Here is a 16,634-nt window from a genome sequence, read left to right as displayed (position 1 = left end):
TTTTTTTTTTTTTTTTTTTTTTATTTCTTGATTGTCTCCGTATTTCTTTTTTGGTGGGGGAGAGAGATCATTACTGTTATTCATAATAACAGCCAACATTGTCAATTTACAATGTGCCCTGACTCTAATTTATCAGCTGCTTGACCTTAGCCATGTTACTTAATTTCCTTGTGCCTTGCTCCTTATGTGTAAAATGGTACCAGCCTTACGGTCATAATGGTGAAGTGTATTCACATGTGTGGTGTCCTTATAACAGTACCTAAAATAGTGCCTTGATTTTTTTCCCTAAAACACCCCATAGCCCTGCTATCAGCAGGTTTTGTCGGTTTACCATCTCTACCACCATCATCCTGGTTCTAGGATTGTTGTTTATTATTTGTTTGCACATTGTTTATTCACTGACAGACACCTTACTGAAACTATAGAGACACAGAGGGATCAGATAGTTTGCCTAAGATCACAGTGCTGGAAATGGTAAAGCCAGAACTCTGTCCAGGTAGTCTGGCACCAACGTTGTACTCTTAACTAATATGTCATTCTTCTCAATTATACTAATAGTACATGTAAGGCATTAGTCTTATGATCAGTCATCCTTCCAAATAAGTTCCATACTATTCTCATTTCCAGAAAAAGAACTCAAGGCACAGAAAGATGATTTGCTAAGATCTGTGTTAAGGAAGCAAATTCCTCTCCCTATTCCATGGCCTGGGCCATGGCACCTCACCTATTTCTTTCCAGGTCTTCTTTGTCACAACAAATGGTACCATAGACTCCCATTTGTTTAGGCCCCAAATCTAGGATTAGCCTTGATTCTTTTAAACACCTTCTAGCCCTGTGGGGTTTGTCAGTTTACCATCTCTACCACCATCATCCTGGTTCTAGGCCCATTCTCTCTTACCAAGACTAACTGCTATAGTTTGTTTCTTTCCTTTTTTTCTTTCTTTGTTTCTTTTTTTGAGACAAAGCTTTACTTTGTCACCCTCAGTAGAGTACTGTGGCATCATAGCTCACAGCAACCTCAAACTCTTCTCAAATAATTCTTTTGTCTCAGCTTCCCTAATAGCTAGTACTATAGGTACCTACCATAGCCCAGCTATTTTTAGAGATGGTGTCTCACTCTTGCTCAGGCTGGTCTTGAACTCTTGAGCTCAGGTGATCACCCGCCTCGGCCTCACAGAGTGCTGGACTGCAATAGTTTGTTAACTGGTATCCTTAATTTCATATTTAGAATCAGTAGTCTCTTCTTTGTACAGTAGGAGGAGGGACTTGGTTAAAAACGCTTAATCAGATCATATTCATTATTCCATGTGTCATTTGGCTTCCATTACACTTAAGAATAAAATCCAAAGTCTTTACAGTAGCCTGAAAGACTTTGTCTGATCTGAGTGCACAGGGGTTATTTATTGGAAGTGTTAACCTTGAGCTGAGTTTGGAAGGAAGTGTAGGAGTTGGCTAGAATGTCCCCTTTCCCCACCTACCCATGCAAGTCTGGTTTGTGTGCCACTGCTCTGTGTACTCCCTATATGCCACTATTACAGTACTGATGATACTATTCTGCAAACTTTATCTTCCCTACAAATTCTTTGAGAACCAGAGCTATGTCTTGTTTGGCCTTGTACAATTGGTGTCTAGCACATTGTAAGCATTTGGTAAATGCTTATTATATAGTTGCCTGGATGTATGAGTGAATGAGTGTAAAATGTCAAGGCTACTTGTGGATAGCTTTGGGATAACAAAAGGCACTGGGGGAAAGGGAGTAGAACTAGGGAAGCAGGCATCAAGAAATATAAGACAGAAGAATATAGATAATTCCTTCAAATCCTTATGCCTCCAAAAATCATCTCTAGTTTGATTTTTGGTACATCCATCCCAATCACTCAAGGTATCAAATAATATTTAATGTTAATTCTCATTAAACCAAGATGCAGGACAGTGCCTGTGGCTCAGTGAGTAGGACGCTGACCCCATATACTGAGAGTGGTGGGTTTGAACCCAACCCCAGCCAAACTGCAACGAAAAATAGCCGAGTGTTGTGGCAGGCACCTGTAGTCCCAGCTACTCCGGAGGCTGAGGCAAGAGAATCGCCTAAGCTCAGGAGTTGGAGATTGCTGTGAGCTGTGACACCACCACACTCTACCGAGGGTGACAAAGTGACACTCTGTCTCTAAAATAAATAAATAAACCAAGATGCATCTAATTTTGTGTAATATAAGTACATTATTAAAGATGAATGAATATGAACTAAAAAAGGGATACTTTTGGAATATAAAGATGAATGTGTGTAAATTATTTATTAAGCATATATAAGAATACTTAGAACTGTAATTTGATTATTCTTTATTTTTAGTGGAATACCGGCAATGGTGGATTTTGCTGCTATGAGAGAGGCAGTGAAAACTCTTGGAGGTGACCCTAAGAAAGTCCATCCTGCCTGTCCAACCGATCTTACAGTTGACCATTCTTTACAAATTGACTTCAGTAAATGGTACTTCAATACAGACATTTATAGCCATCCAAGTTAACTGGTAACTAATCCACTGGAAGTGTATAGAAAGGAGTAGAGATAATTAATGCCAAAAACTGGTAACCAATCCCCTGGAAGATAAAAGGAAAAGGAGTAAAGATAATTAACACCAGAGGAAAGTGTGCAATATTTAGTATTGACTAGTATAGAAAAGGAAAAACTGGTGGAAAGTTTGTGGATTAGTGACTTTTTGTATACTCGGTCTGAGTTTATTTTCATCAGTTTGTGTACTTCTACTGTCATTTTATGTATAAGCTTAGAGCCTACTTTTTGGAGTGAACATTTGAATTCGGTTTTTTTGTTTTGTTTTTTAACCTATTTACCTTTCACAGAGAATGATGTGAGCCGTGAATGTCTTCAACTAATGGTGACTGAAAACACTGAGCTCACTAAAGCTGTTTTCCTAACATTGAAATAAGTTTTTTATATTTATATGGCCCATTTGACTAATATCATACTAGAGAAGATATATTTGCACCAGCTTTCATTTTTACATTTCTTGGAGTAGCAGAAAGATTACAACCTACTGCAACTCATGAGATATTTTGCCGTTTAGTTTAAACTGTAGTTCTGACCTTCTAAGTTGTTGGGGGAAGGGGGGGGGATCTGTTTTGATATTTGCTAAAAGTTATTTTAATTGGTATAGAGTATATGAAAATGATTCTATGGGACATTTAGGATTATGTTTTCATCTCTGGAAGTGATAATTACATGTTTCTGTTTTTTATAATGTAAGATTTGCTTTTGAAACTTGAATTAAATGATACGTTTGCCTTTGAACATCATTTAGTTACTTCCAGATGACATTGCTAGTCTACGTTTCTTTTTTCTAAAGAGCTGAATTGCTGTCCATTTTAAATGGCTTTATTTTGTTTCTTTTTGGAATGATAGTACAATACAGAATGCGCCAAATCCTGGAGGTGGTGACCTGCAGAAAGCAGGAAAGCTCTCTCCACTTAAAGTGCAGCCTAAGAAGCTCCCCTGCAGAGGCCAGACTACCTGCCGAGGATCATGTGATGCTGGAGAACTAGGCCGGAACTCAGGAACATTTTCTTCACAGATTGAGAATACACCCATCCTGTGTCCTTTTCATTTGCAACCAGTGCCTGAGTATGAGATTATTTTGTTAATATTTATTAGTGCCAGGTTGTTTTGCAGTTAAGGAAATCATGTTTTTCTCCTTCCCACCCAATTCCTATTACATTGTCTTCATACTTATGTATTGGATTGTATCTTTATGTATATTTTCTATTTTACTGAAAGAAGCAAATTTAATTATTGTGGTGGTATGGAAATACTGTTTTCTAATTCTGTTCTTTAGGAAGCAAACCTTAAGATGTATCTGTAAATATATTTTATTTTTATGACTAATGAGGCAGAAAAGTGGGATTCACAAATTCTTTTGTGAATTTCCTATATATTTTTTGGTAGTTTTTTTCCTACTGGGGGTTTCTTCAGAAAAGTGGGATTCACAAATTCTTTTGTGAATTTCCTATATATTTTTTGGTAGTTTTTTTCCTACTGGGGGTTTCTTATTTTTTCCTACTGTATTCAGACCACTATGTTAAGGATATAATTATTATTAAATCTAATAAGCCCTTTAAAATAAGTGATTTCCTATATGGTACCATGGAAAATAGTAAACATACCTAGAAAAGAATTTTATTCTTAGGTTTTAGCTAGATTTCCCAGTAAGTAATTTCTCAGAATAAGAAAAAGAGTTTGGTGTCTTGAATTTTCATATGCTATAGTGTCCAGAGTCTAATTTTTATAAGAGTTATGTTTATCCCACTGTTGATAGCCTTTTTTTAATTTAATAAAAAATGACTTATACTTTACGTTTAAAAAATTCAACACATTTAAGATTTAGAATAGCTAAGAATAATACCTTCTCTTATTTATGTTAAGTGCCAAATAATGCATTGTTCCCTTTGTCTCTGAACTAGATTTTTTAGTTCTAAAATTTTAGGCTGAGTATTTTTATAAAGCCTCAGGTTATAGCGACTTCATCATGTGTTCTTCCTAAGACCTTAATATGGTCCTCCCTTTATAATTGGCAGAGTGTTAAAGTACTTAGTAGCATATATTTTTTTTATTTCTAAAAATCCAATCTTGTGTAACATTTCCCTTCAATTTTGAATTCTAAATTATAAGTATTATGATAGGTTATATTATAGTCCCTGGCTGTATGAAAACAGTAACTCTTTTATGTTCTTTAGTACATCAGTAAAGTATTAATTATAGACGGAAACAAGAAATTGAGGGTTTGAAAGGTGAGAGTATAACATTTGGCACTTGAAATTACTGCCTAATTTAAAGTCAGGTTATGAGCTAATAAATGTATGATACCCTCAGTGCTATGGAAAGGTAAAATAATTGTGGCTTTAGAAAGCTGTGTTCCCTGAGGCTCTGAGAAAAATCTCTCTAAGCTTCAAAAGATCACTGAGCCATGAATTATTAAAGCAATTTGTTTAAAAAAAAAAAAAAGTTGACAACTGTAATTATCTGGGCCCTGGAGGACATGTATAATTTAAGGTATGTTGACATTCTAGTCACCACTTAATCACCAGCTGCCAGGTGAAATAAACAACTTAAAGCTGTTTGAAATAATTTTTTAAAAATATTTTTTTAGATAAAAAGTTATCTAAAATTGGTACTGTTTACTGCTTAAAGGTCAGTTGTTTTTGTCTCTTAAATAATTTGTGTAAAATATATTTATAATCCACATAAACTGTTATACATAAAATAGAACCTTTGATTTGGGGCAAAATGAATAAAAGATTTTTGCTGGAAACTTTGTTTAAACTATAGAATGATGTTGAGATGTTGTCCATCAATATTTATCTTGTTTAACTGACTCAAGAGCCAAGTGGAGAGAAATGTACATGCTTATTGTTGAATAAGCTACTACCCTCCTTTCTTGCATTGGAAAACCCAGCAAAACTTAGCATTTATTTTTATTATGATTTAAGTACAATTTTTTATGCTAGTGTGGGCATGACTTTCTTATGCTATATAAAATAATAACTCCTTTCTATAACTTTCTAATGTATTATTTAAAGCAGAACTTGTTGGCAAAGAACCCTGAGAAGTCTAATAAATTATTCCTCCAAGGATTTTAATATGCCTGTGTGTGTGTGTGTGTGTGTGTATATATATATATACACATATATATATATATATATATATATATAACGAATGATGACTTAGAAAGAAACAAGGCAAGTCTTTTTTACATATATTTAATGCCAGCTCTTCTTTCTTTTAGACCTGAAACAGTGTTAAAAAATCAAGAAGTAGAATTTGGCAGAAATCGAGAGAGGCTTCAATTTTTCAAGGTATAAGTGATTCAGGGAAATTTTTGTATTGGAATTTATAAAATGTTGATATGTACAACTTTTATATCTTTAATGGTATTTAAAGGCTTTATAGTAGTAGAACCTTTTTATTCTTTTAAATAAAGTTTTATTGGAAACGGCAGTGTATAAAGAAAGATGAAAACAGTGGCCCTAGTTTTTTGGGCTTTTTTGTGGAGTCACTTTGTCACCCTCAGTAGAGTGCTATGATGTCATAGCTCACAGCAACCTCAAACTCTTGGGCTCAAGCAGTTCTCTCGCCTCAGCCTCCCAATTAGCTGGGATTATAGGTACCCACTGCAGTGCCTGGCTATTTTTAAAGACAGGGTCTCGCTCTGGCTCAGGCTGGTCTTGAACCCATGAACTCAGGCAATCCACCCATACAGCGTCCCAGATTATAGGCATGAGCCACGGCGCCTGGCCCACAGTGGCTCTAATTTAAGAGAGCTTAGAGGAAGACCCTGCACATTGGGCCTGCCTTCCTTCCCACCCTGAGAATCCTTGGAACACAGTTGAATGCCACTGTCATCTGGACAATTTGAACATTTTTATTTGACCTAACTTTGTTTCGGTCATCTACAAAACAAGTATGTTTAGGTTTGGTATCTATATACTTGTGTTTAAGTATGTGATGTGAACTTGGAATTTATCATATTGGACATTGTTTAAAATATTTTTAGTGTCAATATTCCTTTATAGCTTGTAAGCACAAATTCATATAATGTACTAACATTTGTATTTCTTAAAATTTAAACAAAATGCAGTGGAGTTCAAGAGTTTTTAAGAATGTAGCTGTAATCCCTCCTGGAACTGGAATGGCTCATCAAGTAAACTTAGAATATTTGTCAAGAGTGGTTTTTGAAGAAGAGGATCTTCTCTTTCCAGACAGTGTAGTTGGCACAGATTCACATATAACCATGGTGAATGGTTTGGGAATTCTGGGATGGGGTAAGTAAATGACCAAATATATTTAATTGTTTTGGGGGTGCGGATGTCAAGAGCATTGTAAAAGATCACAAATAGTAGGTCTTTATGGCCTCCTTGAGACTCCATTTTTTTCATCTATAATAGCAACAACAACAAAATCTTAACTCAAGGGTTTGTGAGCAGTGTGGTAAAAGAGGATTTATCAATAGGAATTTGCACAGTCTGCAGCTCAGTGCTACCATTTATGAAGTCATTGAGTGATGATATGTCTACAGAGGTTTTGTTTAAAGTTCTCGTGAGTCTTCTTGCCTTCTTTATGAATTCAAATTCCTTAGCATTTTACACGTTCTTTCACCTTTTATAGGTGAAGCCCCTTTGGCCATGGCCCCCACCCATCTTAGAGACTAGCCATTTATTTACCTGAGTGGGCTGTGCTCTTTTGTGCCTTAGGGCTTTGTGTAGGCTATTCCTTCTGGCAGAATACACTCCACTGATCATCATTTTTGTTATTGAAATGAGGTTACTATTAACTCTTTAAGACTAACCTCAGGTATCTTCTAAAAGCCTTAGTTTTACACTGAGTTAGATGTACACCCTCCCCCCCCTTCTTGGTACTTAACTCTTTACAGGGTGTTATATTTGTTCACGGGCAGGGTCTTTTTTATTAAATTGTACTCCTTGAAGTTGACAGGGACTAGGCTCTGTTTATACCTTGAGCGTAGTGCAGTGCCTATCATAATAAATATTCACTAAATCTTTACCGAATTCAATATAAAGGTAAAATATCAGGTTTTTTCAACCATGCACGTGGAGTCATCTTTTTGAGAAGGCTTGGGTTCAGTGTCCACATTAATAGCACTGCAACAAAGCTTATGGCACTATGTAAGATAAGCTTGTGTGAAACACCTAGAGATACAAATGTTATAGAGATAACTAAAATTCTCTTTAAATGTACTGTGCTACTATACTTGTCTTTATTACTTTAGGGGTTGGAGGCATTGAAACAGAAGCAGTTATGCTTGGTCTACCAGTTTCTCTTACTTTACCAGAAGTGGTTGGATGTGAGTTAACTGGGACATCAAATGCCTTTGTTACATCCATAGATGTTGTTCTTGGCGTTACAAAGGTAAGTTATAGTTGTGGTAGCTGTGTGACTTGTAAATGAAGGAGTCTTGTAAAAGCAAGGATTTGGGTTCCTCACTGCATCCTCAGATCTCTGATGTTGTCATCATAGTTATCATCACAGTAATAATAGCAAACAACAATTACTTTGTACGAGTAAGTATAAAAAATTTTGTTTTGTCATTGTTTACTTGACATAAGCAGCTCATTTATTGCTCATAACAAGCCTGTGAGACAGGTACTATTTATTACTGTCCTCATTTTAAATCTGAGAAAATTGAGACACAGGTTTAATGATGTACCTAAGAGTCATCAGATTGAATAGTAAGTCAGGTTCTTGAGTCCATGCTTTTAACCATTATGCCTTATTAATGCCTTGTTACCTCAAAAAGTATGTGTACTCTAAATGAACTAAAAAATCATTTAGCAAAGGTTGATTCTGTCTCCTTTCATTGAATTATTTGCCTGTTACATTAGAAATGTGATGTGTCAGATTTTTTTTATTTGTTTTAACATTTCTTTGAAGTATTAAAAAGAAACCTTTTCTCTTAATTTATATTGGCTGCATGCCTTTAATACATTGACTGAGCTTCTTGATGACCATATTAATATATATGTTCAAGGGTTTCCTGGTGAACAATAATTTGTAACTCTGCATCCCAAATTTCTGGTTTTCCCTAACTTTAATGATTAAGTCCCATTTTGGTCATTGAAAGTACCTGGAAAGTGTTCCACATATAATCCCAATTTGGATCCCAGCATCTCAGCATTTTTGGTTAGATTATTGGTCTAAAGTCTTTCAGGAAACTACTCTACAGGGTAAGAAAATGATAATGCCTCCCTCAGTGTTTGGTATTGATCCTTCTTCCCTAATTAGAAAAAAAAATTGACAACTTAAAGAAATGATTGATTCCGAGTATGGTACCAAAAGATCAAGAAGTTGGGAATTGCAAGATTATTCCTAATGGAAAAGGAATATCCCATTATGTTTTTAGAGAAATCAGTTCTCAAACATCCTGAAAATTATTGCTGCTCTTTAGACTTCTCTTATTGTGTTTTTCCTTAGCAACATTACTGTCTATGTTTTTGACATATTAATTCATTGTTCAAGAAAAATTATGTATGCTTGCATTTATTGAATATGTTATTACTTCTTTTTTGTTCTATTCATGATCTTTATAGGGGGAATCAATCGTGTTATCTTCCAAAATGTAAATATTGTAGTACCTTCTTAATTTGATGAAAATAGCATCTGGCTTGGTGTATCTAATCTGTATTTCTCTCATCTTTAAAAATATAACCATAAGTACAAAGAAATGTCTTTATGTAAGGTTTGAGTTTCTGGATCTATAAAAAAGAATTTAGATTTAAATAATCCCTAACCCCTCTAAAATGTTAGGACTTAATATTATTCCTAGGGTTGAGTGTAGTATCATTCTTATTTATTTCCCTAGGTACTTTGCTTGTACCAACCTGAAACTATTTTTCAAGTTAGAAAAGATGAGTAACGGTTTGGGTTACTTGATAGTAACAAAGAAAAGTGATTGTAAAAAGGAAAAAGTTTGAGATAATGTGTTAGAAATTCTACTGAAATGGAATTTACCTATAATTATTAATAATGTAAATATTTGAATCAGTAGTTACAATTTGAAAAAACTTAAAGCCAGTGTTAATTTTTATTTAAATATGTAATTTCATCAGTATATTAGTATTTTATAAATCTAACATGCCACTAGTGATTAAGAACACTACTATCAGGGCGGCGCCTGTGGTTCAAAGAAGTAAGGCACTGACCCCATATTCCGGAGGTGGCAGGTTCAAACCCAGCCCCGGCCAAAAACTACAAAAAAAGAAAAATATACCACTGTCAGCTAAGTACACATACCCTTGAGTCTAAATATCCTAATTTCAGAGAGATTAAAGTGTGACAAAGTCATCTTGAGCTATCAGGTTCTTGTCTGTCTGTCTGTCTTTATTTTTTTTGTTGTTGTTCTGGTTTCTTTTCTTTCTTCCTTTTTCTTTTCTTCCTTCCTTTTTCTTTCATTCAAGAGATGGGGTCTCACTCTGTTGCCCAGATTAGGGTGCAGTGGTACCATTATAGATATTGTAGCCTCAAACTCCTGTGCTCAAGCAGTCTTTTTGCCTCAGCTTTCTGAGTACCTGGGACTGCCAGCACAAACCACCATACCCAGCTAGGCCCTGATTAACAGTGACATTGGACCACTCTTCTCTTGATTATTTATCTGAGAATACCTATAAACCCAGAAGAAGTTGATGTTTCATCACTAGTATTGGTAAAAAATTAGATGTAGTTTTCAGGAAATCCATACTAATCTTATCATTGCTGATTTTGTGTGTTTCTATGTATCTCTTTATATAGCACCTCAGGCAAGTAGGAGTGGCTGGAAAGTTTGTTGAGTTTTTTGGAAATGGAGTTTCACAATTATCTATAGTTGATCGAACTACAATAGCAAACATGTGTCCAGAGTATGGTGCTATCCTCAGCTTTTTCCCTGTTGACAATGTGACATTAAAACATTTAGAACATACAGGTAAGAAAAAGATCTTTAGAATAAATGTGTTACATTTCCGTTGTGTCTGCCTAACTACATTTCATAATAAATTATGTCTTACATGCAGATATGTGTTATTTAATATCTGTGAAATTATCTTATTTATAAACAATGGCTCTCCATCTGTATCAGATGTCTCTGAAGAGTGTTATCTTCTCAAACCCTAGTTCCCTGTTGACCCAACAGTGATTTAAAGGAATTATTCGGACCACTGAACCTCACTTTTTTCCCCATAATGATGGCCACCTCCACTCTTTCTTAGCGATCAGAGGTTGCAATTTAATGCAAGTCAGCCTTGAGCATGTTCACAACTGCTCCCTTCTATATCCAGAAGTACAGGACCTGCCAGACAAAAAGACTTAGAATCAGTATTCTATCTAAAGAACAAGATGCACATAATTTTGCAAAAAGCAACAAAAGGCTACTTGTTGCAAATCTTGCAAAATTTTTGATCTTTTATTGATTGTTTAAAATAGAAAGTACTAGGAGTGGGAAAGGGGGGGGATCATGTGCTCCCACTTAATGGGCACAATGTAAGGGTATATGGCTCACCTCTTGGGTGCAAGACACAACTACAATTGGGACTCTACCTAACAAATGAAAACATTGTAACTTAATTGTACCCTCATATTAATCTGAAATAAATGAAATAATACCTGCAAAACTAGGATGCATTGACATTTCATAAGGCCAATATTCTTTAAAAAGTATGATCTCTTTAATTTTGTGAGGTAATCATTGCTGAGTTACTTAGGTCTAATCATAGATACTTTGGGGGATACATTCTAGTATTTTTCACTTAGGGGCAGATTATTTTAAGTCAGTGAATCACATGGCAAAATGGATAACTGGCCATGTGGAACCCTGGAGAGGAATGGTCCCCATAAAATGCAAAACTTCTGGATTTTGTTGGTAGAACATTCAGGAGAGAAACGGCTAGAGGTAACTCATTCTTTGAGTATTAACCTGCATTACGGTATTAGTGATCTGTTACTTTGTAACAAATTATCCTAAAATTTAGCAGCTTACAAGAGCAATAATTATTGCCTCACAGTTTCAGTGGTTCACTGGTTCAGTAATTCAGACAGGGCACAGTGGGGACAACTTGTCTCTGCTTTATGAAGCCTGGGCCTCAACCTGTAAGATTTGAAAGTAATGCCTAGAATCCTGAAGGCTGGTTCCTCTCCAGGTCTGACAGTGAATACTGGCTATCAGCTCAGCTGGGGTCTTGACTAAGCTTGTCAGGCAAAACACCCACATGTGGCTGCTCCATGTAGCTTTCTTAGATAGTGGATTCTCAAGGGCAGGGAGAGAAAGAGAAAGTTAAATAAATATATAAGTAACACACTTGTCTTATGTTATCACTGGAATTCAGGACTCTTTTTCTCTCAAAGATTTCAAAATTCCTTAACTGGAGTTTACTATTTTTGTTTATCATCTTTTTAGGTTTTGACAAAGCCAAACTCGAGTCAATGGAAACATACCTTAAAGCTGTGAAATTGTTTCGAAATGACGAGAATTCTTCAGGAGAACCTGAATACTCCCAGGTAAGTGCAAATTAAGCCATGGTAATAGTACTTAAGAGTGTAAATTTCAGAGCCTAATCACCTAGGTTTGAATCCCAGCTCTGAAACTATTTACCATATAACCTTGGGCAATTAGCCTTTCTGCCTCAGTTTCTTCATCTCTTAAGTATGACAATAATATATACATCATAGGATTCTTAGATTAAATACAAATTCATAAAATAATTCCAGACACATAGTAAATGCTTAAAAGGGATAGTTATTATTTAAAAAATATGTTTGTAACCTAGTCCTTTTATTTTACAAAAATTTTTATTGTAGTGTATTCTGTAACATTTTTTCAAGTATGTTTTTTTAGTGTTTAAAATGTAATCTTAACTCCTAATTCTTGCTATAATTTTTTCTATTTTACAATAAGAGTACTGTAATACCTTTCCCAAAGTAATCCATTTTGATTATCTGTATCTGGTCTATGACTATAGTTTGCAAAATTATATTTTATTAAAAAGATACACTGTTATATGGTCTTAAATGTTAGTTTCAAAGATATTTTACAATGTACGCAAATATCTTTTGGAAATTTATGTTGAAATAGGCAGAATTCACTTAATAAAATAAAATTCATTTTCTAGGAATATGTCAAGTCTATAATATCTTGATATTATCATGGGTTTGGTTAAGTGTTAAGCTATTTTTGTGGGAAAATCTGTTTTTTTGCCTGGCTTTATTTTTCTTAATAGCGTATTCCTACCTGACAATATCTGTTAATTGGTATGCTTGTCTGTCTTTCCTCTACTAGAATACAAGTAAGCTCCATGAGGACAGGAAATTTGTTTTATTTGGCATTGTAACCCCAGCTCTTAAAACAGTAAATATTTAATAAACACTTCAGGTGAATAAATGAATACATATAGGTGTACTAAAAAGCTTCGTATAGAACCAGAGGAATTGAATTTGTGTAACACTTGGGCAAAACTTTTTAACTTTTTAACAACTTTGATCATTTTTTGGTTCCTTTCACCTCTGTTTAATGAATCTAGTGCTTTGTTCATATTCTTTAAAAAGATATATTGCAAAGAAAAAGGAAAGTTGGATGGAAAAATTACACTGAGTAGAATAAAAATGACATAAATTTGCCTATTTAAAAAAACCTGACCATATTAAGAAATAAAACTAAAATCAAGATGTGGATTTCAAGAGAAACTCCTTAAATGCATACTTAAGGGCAAAGACTTGGATCACCTGAATTGTTAAACAAAAGTGCAAGAAAGATGGTTAAGATAATTCAGAATAAACATAGCTATTAAATAATAATGAAAACTATAGTGAAGAGAAAGTTTCAAATTGGCTTTATCCACATAAAATTCACAAAGAAAATTGTAGAAATAGCATGAGAAATAAGTAGAGACCTAGTTGGGAAGTGGGATTTTAACAAAATATGATCTTATTTATTTTTTGAGACAGAGTCTTTCTCTGTGATGCCCTGGCTAGAGTGCTGCTGCGTCAGCCTAGCTCACAGCAACCTCTGACTCCTAGACTCAGGGGATCCTCCTGCCTCAGCCTCTGGAGTAGTTGGAACTACAGGTGCCTGCCACCACATCTGGCTAATTTTTTCTGATTTTAGTAGAGATGGGGTCTCACTTTTCTCAAGTTGGTCTCAGATTCCTGAGTTCAAGGGATCTTCCCACGTTTGCCATCCAGAGTGCTAGGATTATAGGTGTGAGCCACCGTACCCTGCCAAAATATTTCTTAACCAAGGAATAAAAGCCTGGTCTGCAGGAGTCTGTCCAGCAAGACCTTTTTCTGCTGTGTCCCTGCAGCGGCCTTTATTGTCCAGGCTTCCTATCATGCAAGCTAACAAAGGAGAAATGCTCGAGCATTCAACCATTACCTCAGCTCAGCGGCTAAGGCGCTGGCCACATACACTGGGGCTGGCAGGTTCGAACTTGGCCCGGGAAAACAACAATGACAACTACAACAAGAAAACAGCTGGGCATTGTGGTGGACGCTTGTAGTCCCAGCTACTTGAGAGGCTGAGGCAAGAGAATTGCTTGAGCCCAAGAGTTTGAGGTTGCTTTGAGCTGTGACACCATGGCACTCTACCAAGGATGATAAAGTGAGACTGTCTCAAAAAAACCCCAATTATCTCCATGACCCTCAGTGATTCCCCAGCAATTAAAAAAAAACAACAGTTACCTCCGTGATCACAAAGCAGGCAAGAAAGGGGGGCGGGGATTTAGCACTCAAGAGGCGCACTAAGTCTATAGCTGGTATAGGCATCTGCTTTATCACTGGCCATCTGTTAAGAGTATTTATCTTTGTGGGAAAAAACACAGTTGGGAAACCTTAGGGTTTTTTTGTGGACATTATGATTAGTGTTGTGGTAGTTTGGTTATATACTGATCTGCTAGTCTTGCTTTTAGAAAATTTTCATGTTGTATTTTATAAATTTAAATGGGCTTGTTTTAAAAATCCTTATTTTGACCATTAAAACAGATTGCATTAAAATAAATGATCACTCATTCTGCTTCAGAAAGTAATGCTTGAATTTAAGCCTGTTCTTAGGGATTCTGATTTCTTGTCTTCCTCTTCTCATTTTCTAGGTGATCCAAATTAATCTGAATTCAATAGTTCCCTCTGTTAGTGGTCCAAAAAGACCTCAGGATAGAGTTGCTGTGACAGATATGAAAAGTGATTTCCAGGCTTGCTTAAAAGAAAAGGTAAGTTTCTGTATTGTTATCATTTGTCAACGAGCTTTGTGTTAAGTAATAAGGAATCAACAAGGTGACCCATAAGCTCATTCGCAGCTGCCTTTCTATAGATTGTGGTATGCACCATAAGTTCTTTTGGTAAGCTATTCCCACTCTCAGTGTGAGAGTCAGAGATTGATTGTGCCTATTTAAATTAAAATTTAAACTAATTAAAATTAAATAAAATTTAAAGTTGAGTTTCTTAGTCACTGGAGTCTTCTTTCAAATGCTGATTAGAAACATGTGACTATGGCTCTTACATTGAATAGCACAGATAATGAATATTTATATCATCACAGAAAGTTTTATTAGATAGCACCATTCCAGGCTTTTGTGACTTCCTATGCTAGGAACAAAACTATGACATTGTAATTACTTTCATAAAATTTGATAAAATGTAACTGAGTAACAAGTGATCTCTTTGGCATTGGGAGGGGTTTGTATTTTCTGTGTGAGAATCACGGAGTCAGTCTTGTCACTTTGTCTGTTTTATTGTGAGAACTAGTAGTTGGCTTTCTTTTCAGAGCCTTTCTTTTAATGATTGCTTCTTGATTATTTGGAAGATGTTAAACTTGTGCAAAAATAAATAATGTAATGAATTGCCATATAGTTGTCCAGCTTCACTAATTACCAACTCATAGCCTATTATGTTTCATCTATACCACACTCATAAACATAAGATCATTTCGGAGCAAATCTTGAGGGCCATTTTTTAATAGAAAATGGTTTGTATCCTTTCTTGTGAATTATTATAAATAGGAATGAATAAAAAACAACAAAGCCAAATAAGATCCAGATTCTGAGTAGTTGACTAGACTCACTTGAATAATAAAAACTTTGCCTGTGATTCCTATTATAACTATTTAAATTATGTTATAGGCCTCTCACATCACTCACAGTTAGAATTTATCAATGCCTAGTGTCTTTTTTTTTTCAGTTTTTTTTCCTATCCTTATCTAGAATATTTCATTTATATTTTGTGCAAATTTATGTAGGTTGGATTTAAAGGCTTCCAAATTGCAGCTGAAAAGCAAAATGATACCGTCTCCATTCATTATGAAGGAAGTGAATATAAGCTATCTCATGGGTCAGTGGTCATTGCTGCAGTTATTAGTTGTACCAATAATTGTAATCCATCCGTCATGCTTGCTGCAGGTAGGTTATGGTTTATGGTCATACTTTTTTCTCCTAAATTATTATATGTGTCCCATTTTATTCACGTTCTGTTTTTTAGATTATGTTTGAATATCAGTATCTAACATTTGATATTCAGAGACTTTCTCAGATTTTTTTATCAGATCTTAAAGAGTTTGATTTATGTTATTAATTTTGTTTTTATTACACAGAAGGTAATTTTTTTTTTTTTTACTATAATTTACACAACTTAATTTTAGGTCATATCTGCTTTTGTTTAGTGTATATATAGTTAATTAGCAGCTGTTTCTTTTTTTTTTTTTTTTTTTTGAGGCAGTCTCATTTTGTCACCCTTGGTAGAATACCATGGCATCATAGCTCACAGCAGCCTCAAACTTGGGCTCAAGTAATTCTCTTGTCTCAGCCTCCCAAGTAGCTGGGACTACAGGCACCTGCTGGTTCAGGCTGGTCTTGAACCTGTGAGCTCAGGCAGTCTACCCACCTCTGCCTCTCAGAGTGCTAGGCATGAACATCTAGTCTAGCAGCTGTTTCTTGATTACTAGAAGTTAACTGTAAATAGTGTGCTAGATTTCATTGAGAGTTTTGAAAGAAGTGTAAGTGAAATCTGTTGATATACACGTGAGAACAATTCATTGTATAAAACCATGGATAGTAAGGGTTAAATTGCCCTTAAGTTAGTGTCATTATGACATTTAAAAATG

At 35.2% G+C, this 16,634-nt stretch overlaps 1 protein-coding gene across 1 annotated transcript in view; it reads left to right on the top strand.

Annotated features, from left to right (window-relative positions):
• Window positions 1-16,634, top strand: part of IREB2 (iron responsive element binding protein 2) — a 60,082-nt gene that overhangs the window by 25,355 nt on the left and 18,093 nt on the right. Inside the window, exons 3-11 of the mRNA XM_023510040.1 lie at window positions 2,331-2,485; window positions 3,416-3,634; window positions 5,793-5,862; window positions 6,645-6,828; window positions 7,794-7,933; window positions 10,310-10,481; window positions 11,949-12,049; window positions 14,632-14,748; window positions 15,774-15,933. Of these exons, the coding sequence (XP_023365808.1) occupies window positions 2,331-2,485; window positions 3,416-3,634; window positions 5,793-5,862; window positions 6,645-6,828; window positions 7,794-7,933; window positions 10,310-10,481; window positions 11,949-12,049; window positions 14,632-14,748; window positions 15,774-15,933 (1,318 nt within the window). The remainder of the gene's footprint in view (window positions 1-2,330; window positions 2,486-3,415; window positions 3,635-5,792; window positions 5,863-6,644; window positions 6,829-7,793; window positions 7,934-10,309; window positions 10,482-11,948; window positions 12,050-14,631; window positions 14,749-15,773; window positions 15,934-16,634) is intronic.

Source organism: Otolemur garnettii, unplaced genomic scaffold, assembly GCF_000181295.1.
Source record: "Otolemur garnettii isolate 467f Iridium unplaced genomic scaffold, OtoGar3 scaffold00011, whole genome shotgun sequence".
NCBI classification, from domain to species: domain Eukaryota; kingdom Metazoa; phylum Chordata; class Mammalia; order Primates; family Galagidae; genus Otolemur; species Otolemur garnettii.
Note: the sequence above shows the minus strand (reverse complement) of the source record. Positions and strands in the feature narration are given on the sequence as shown.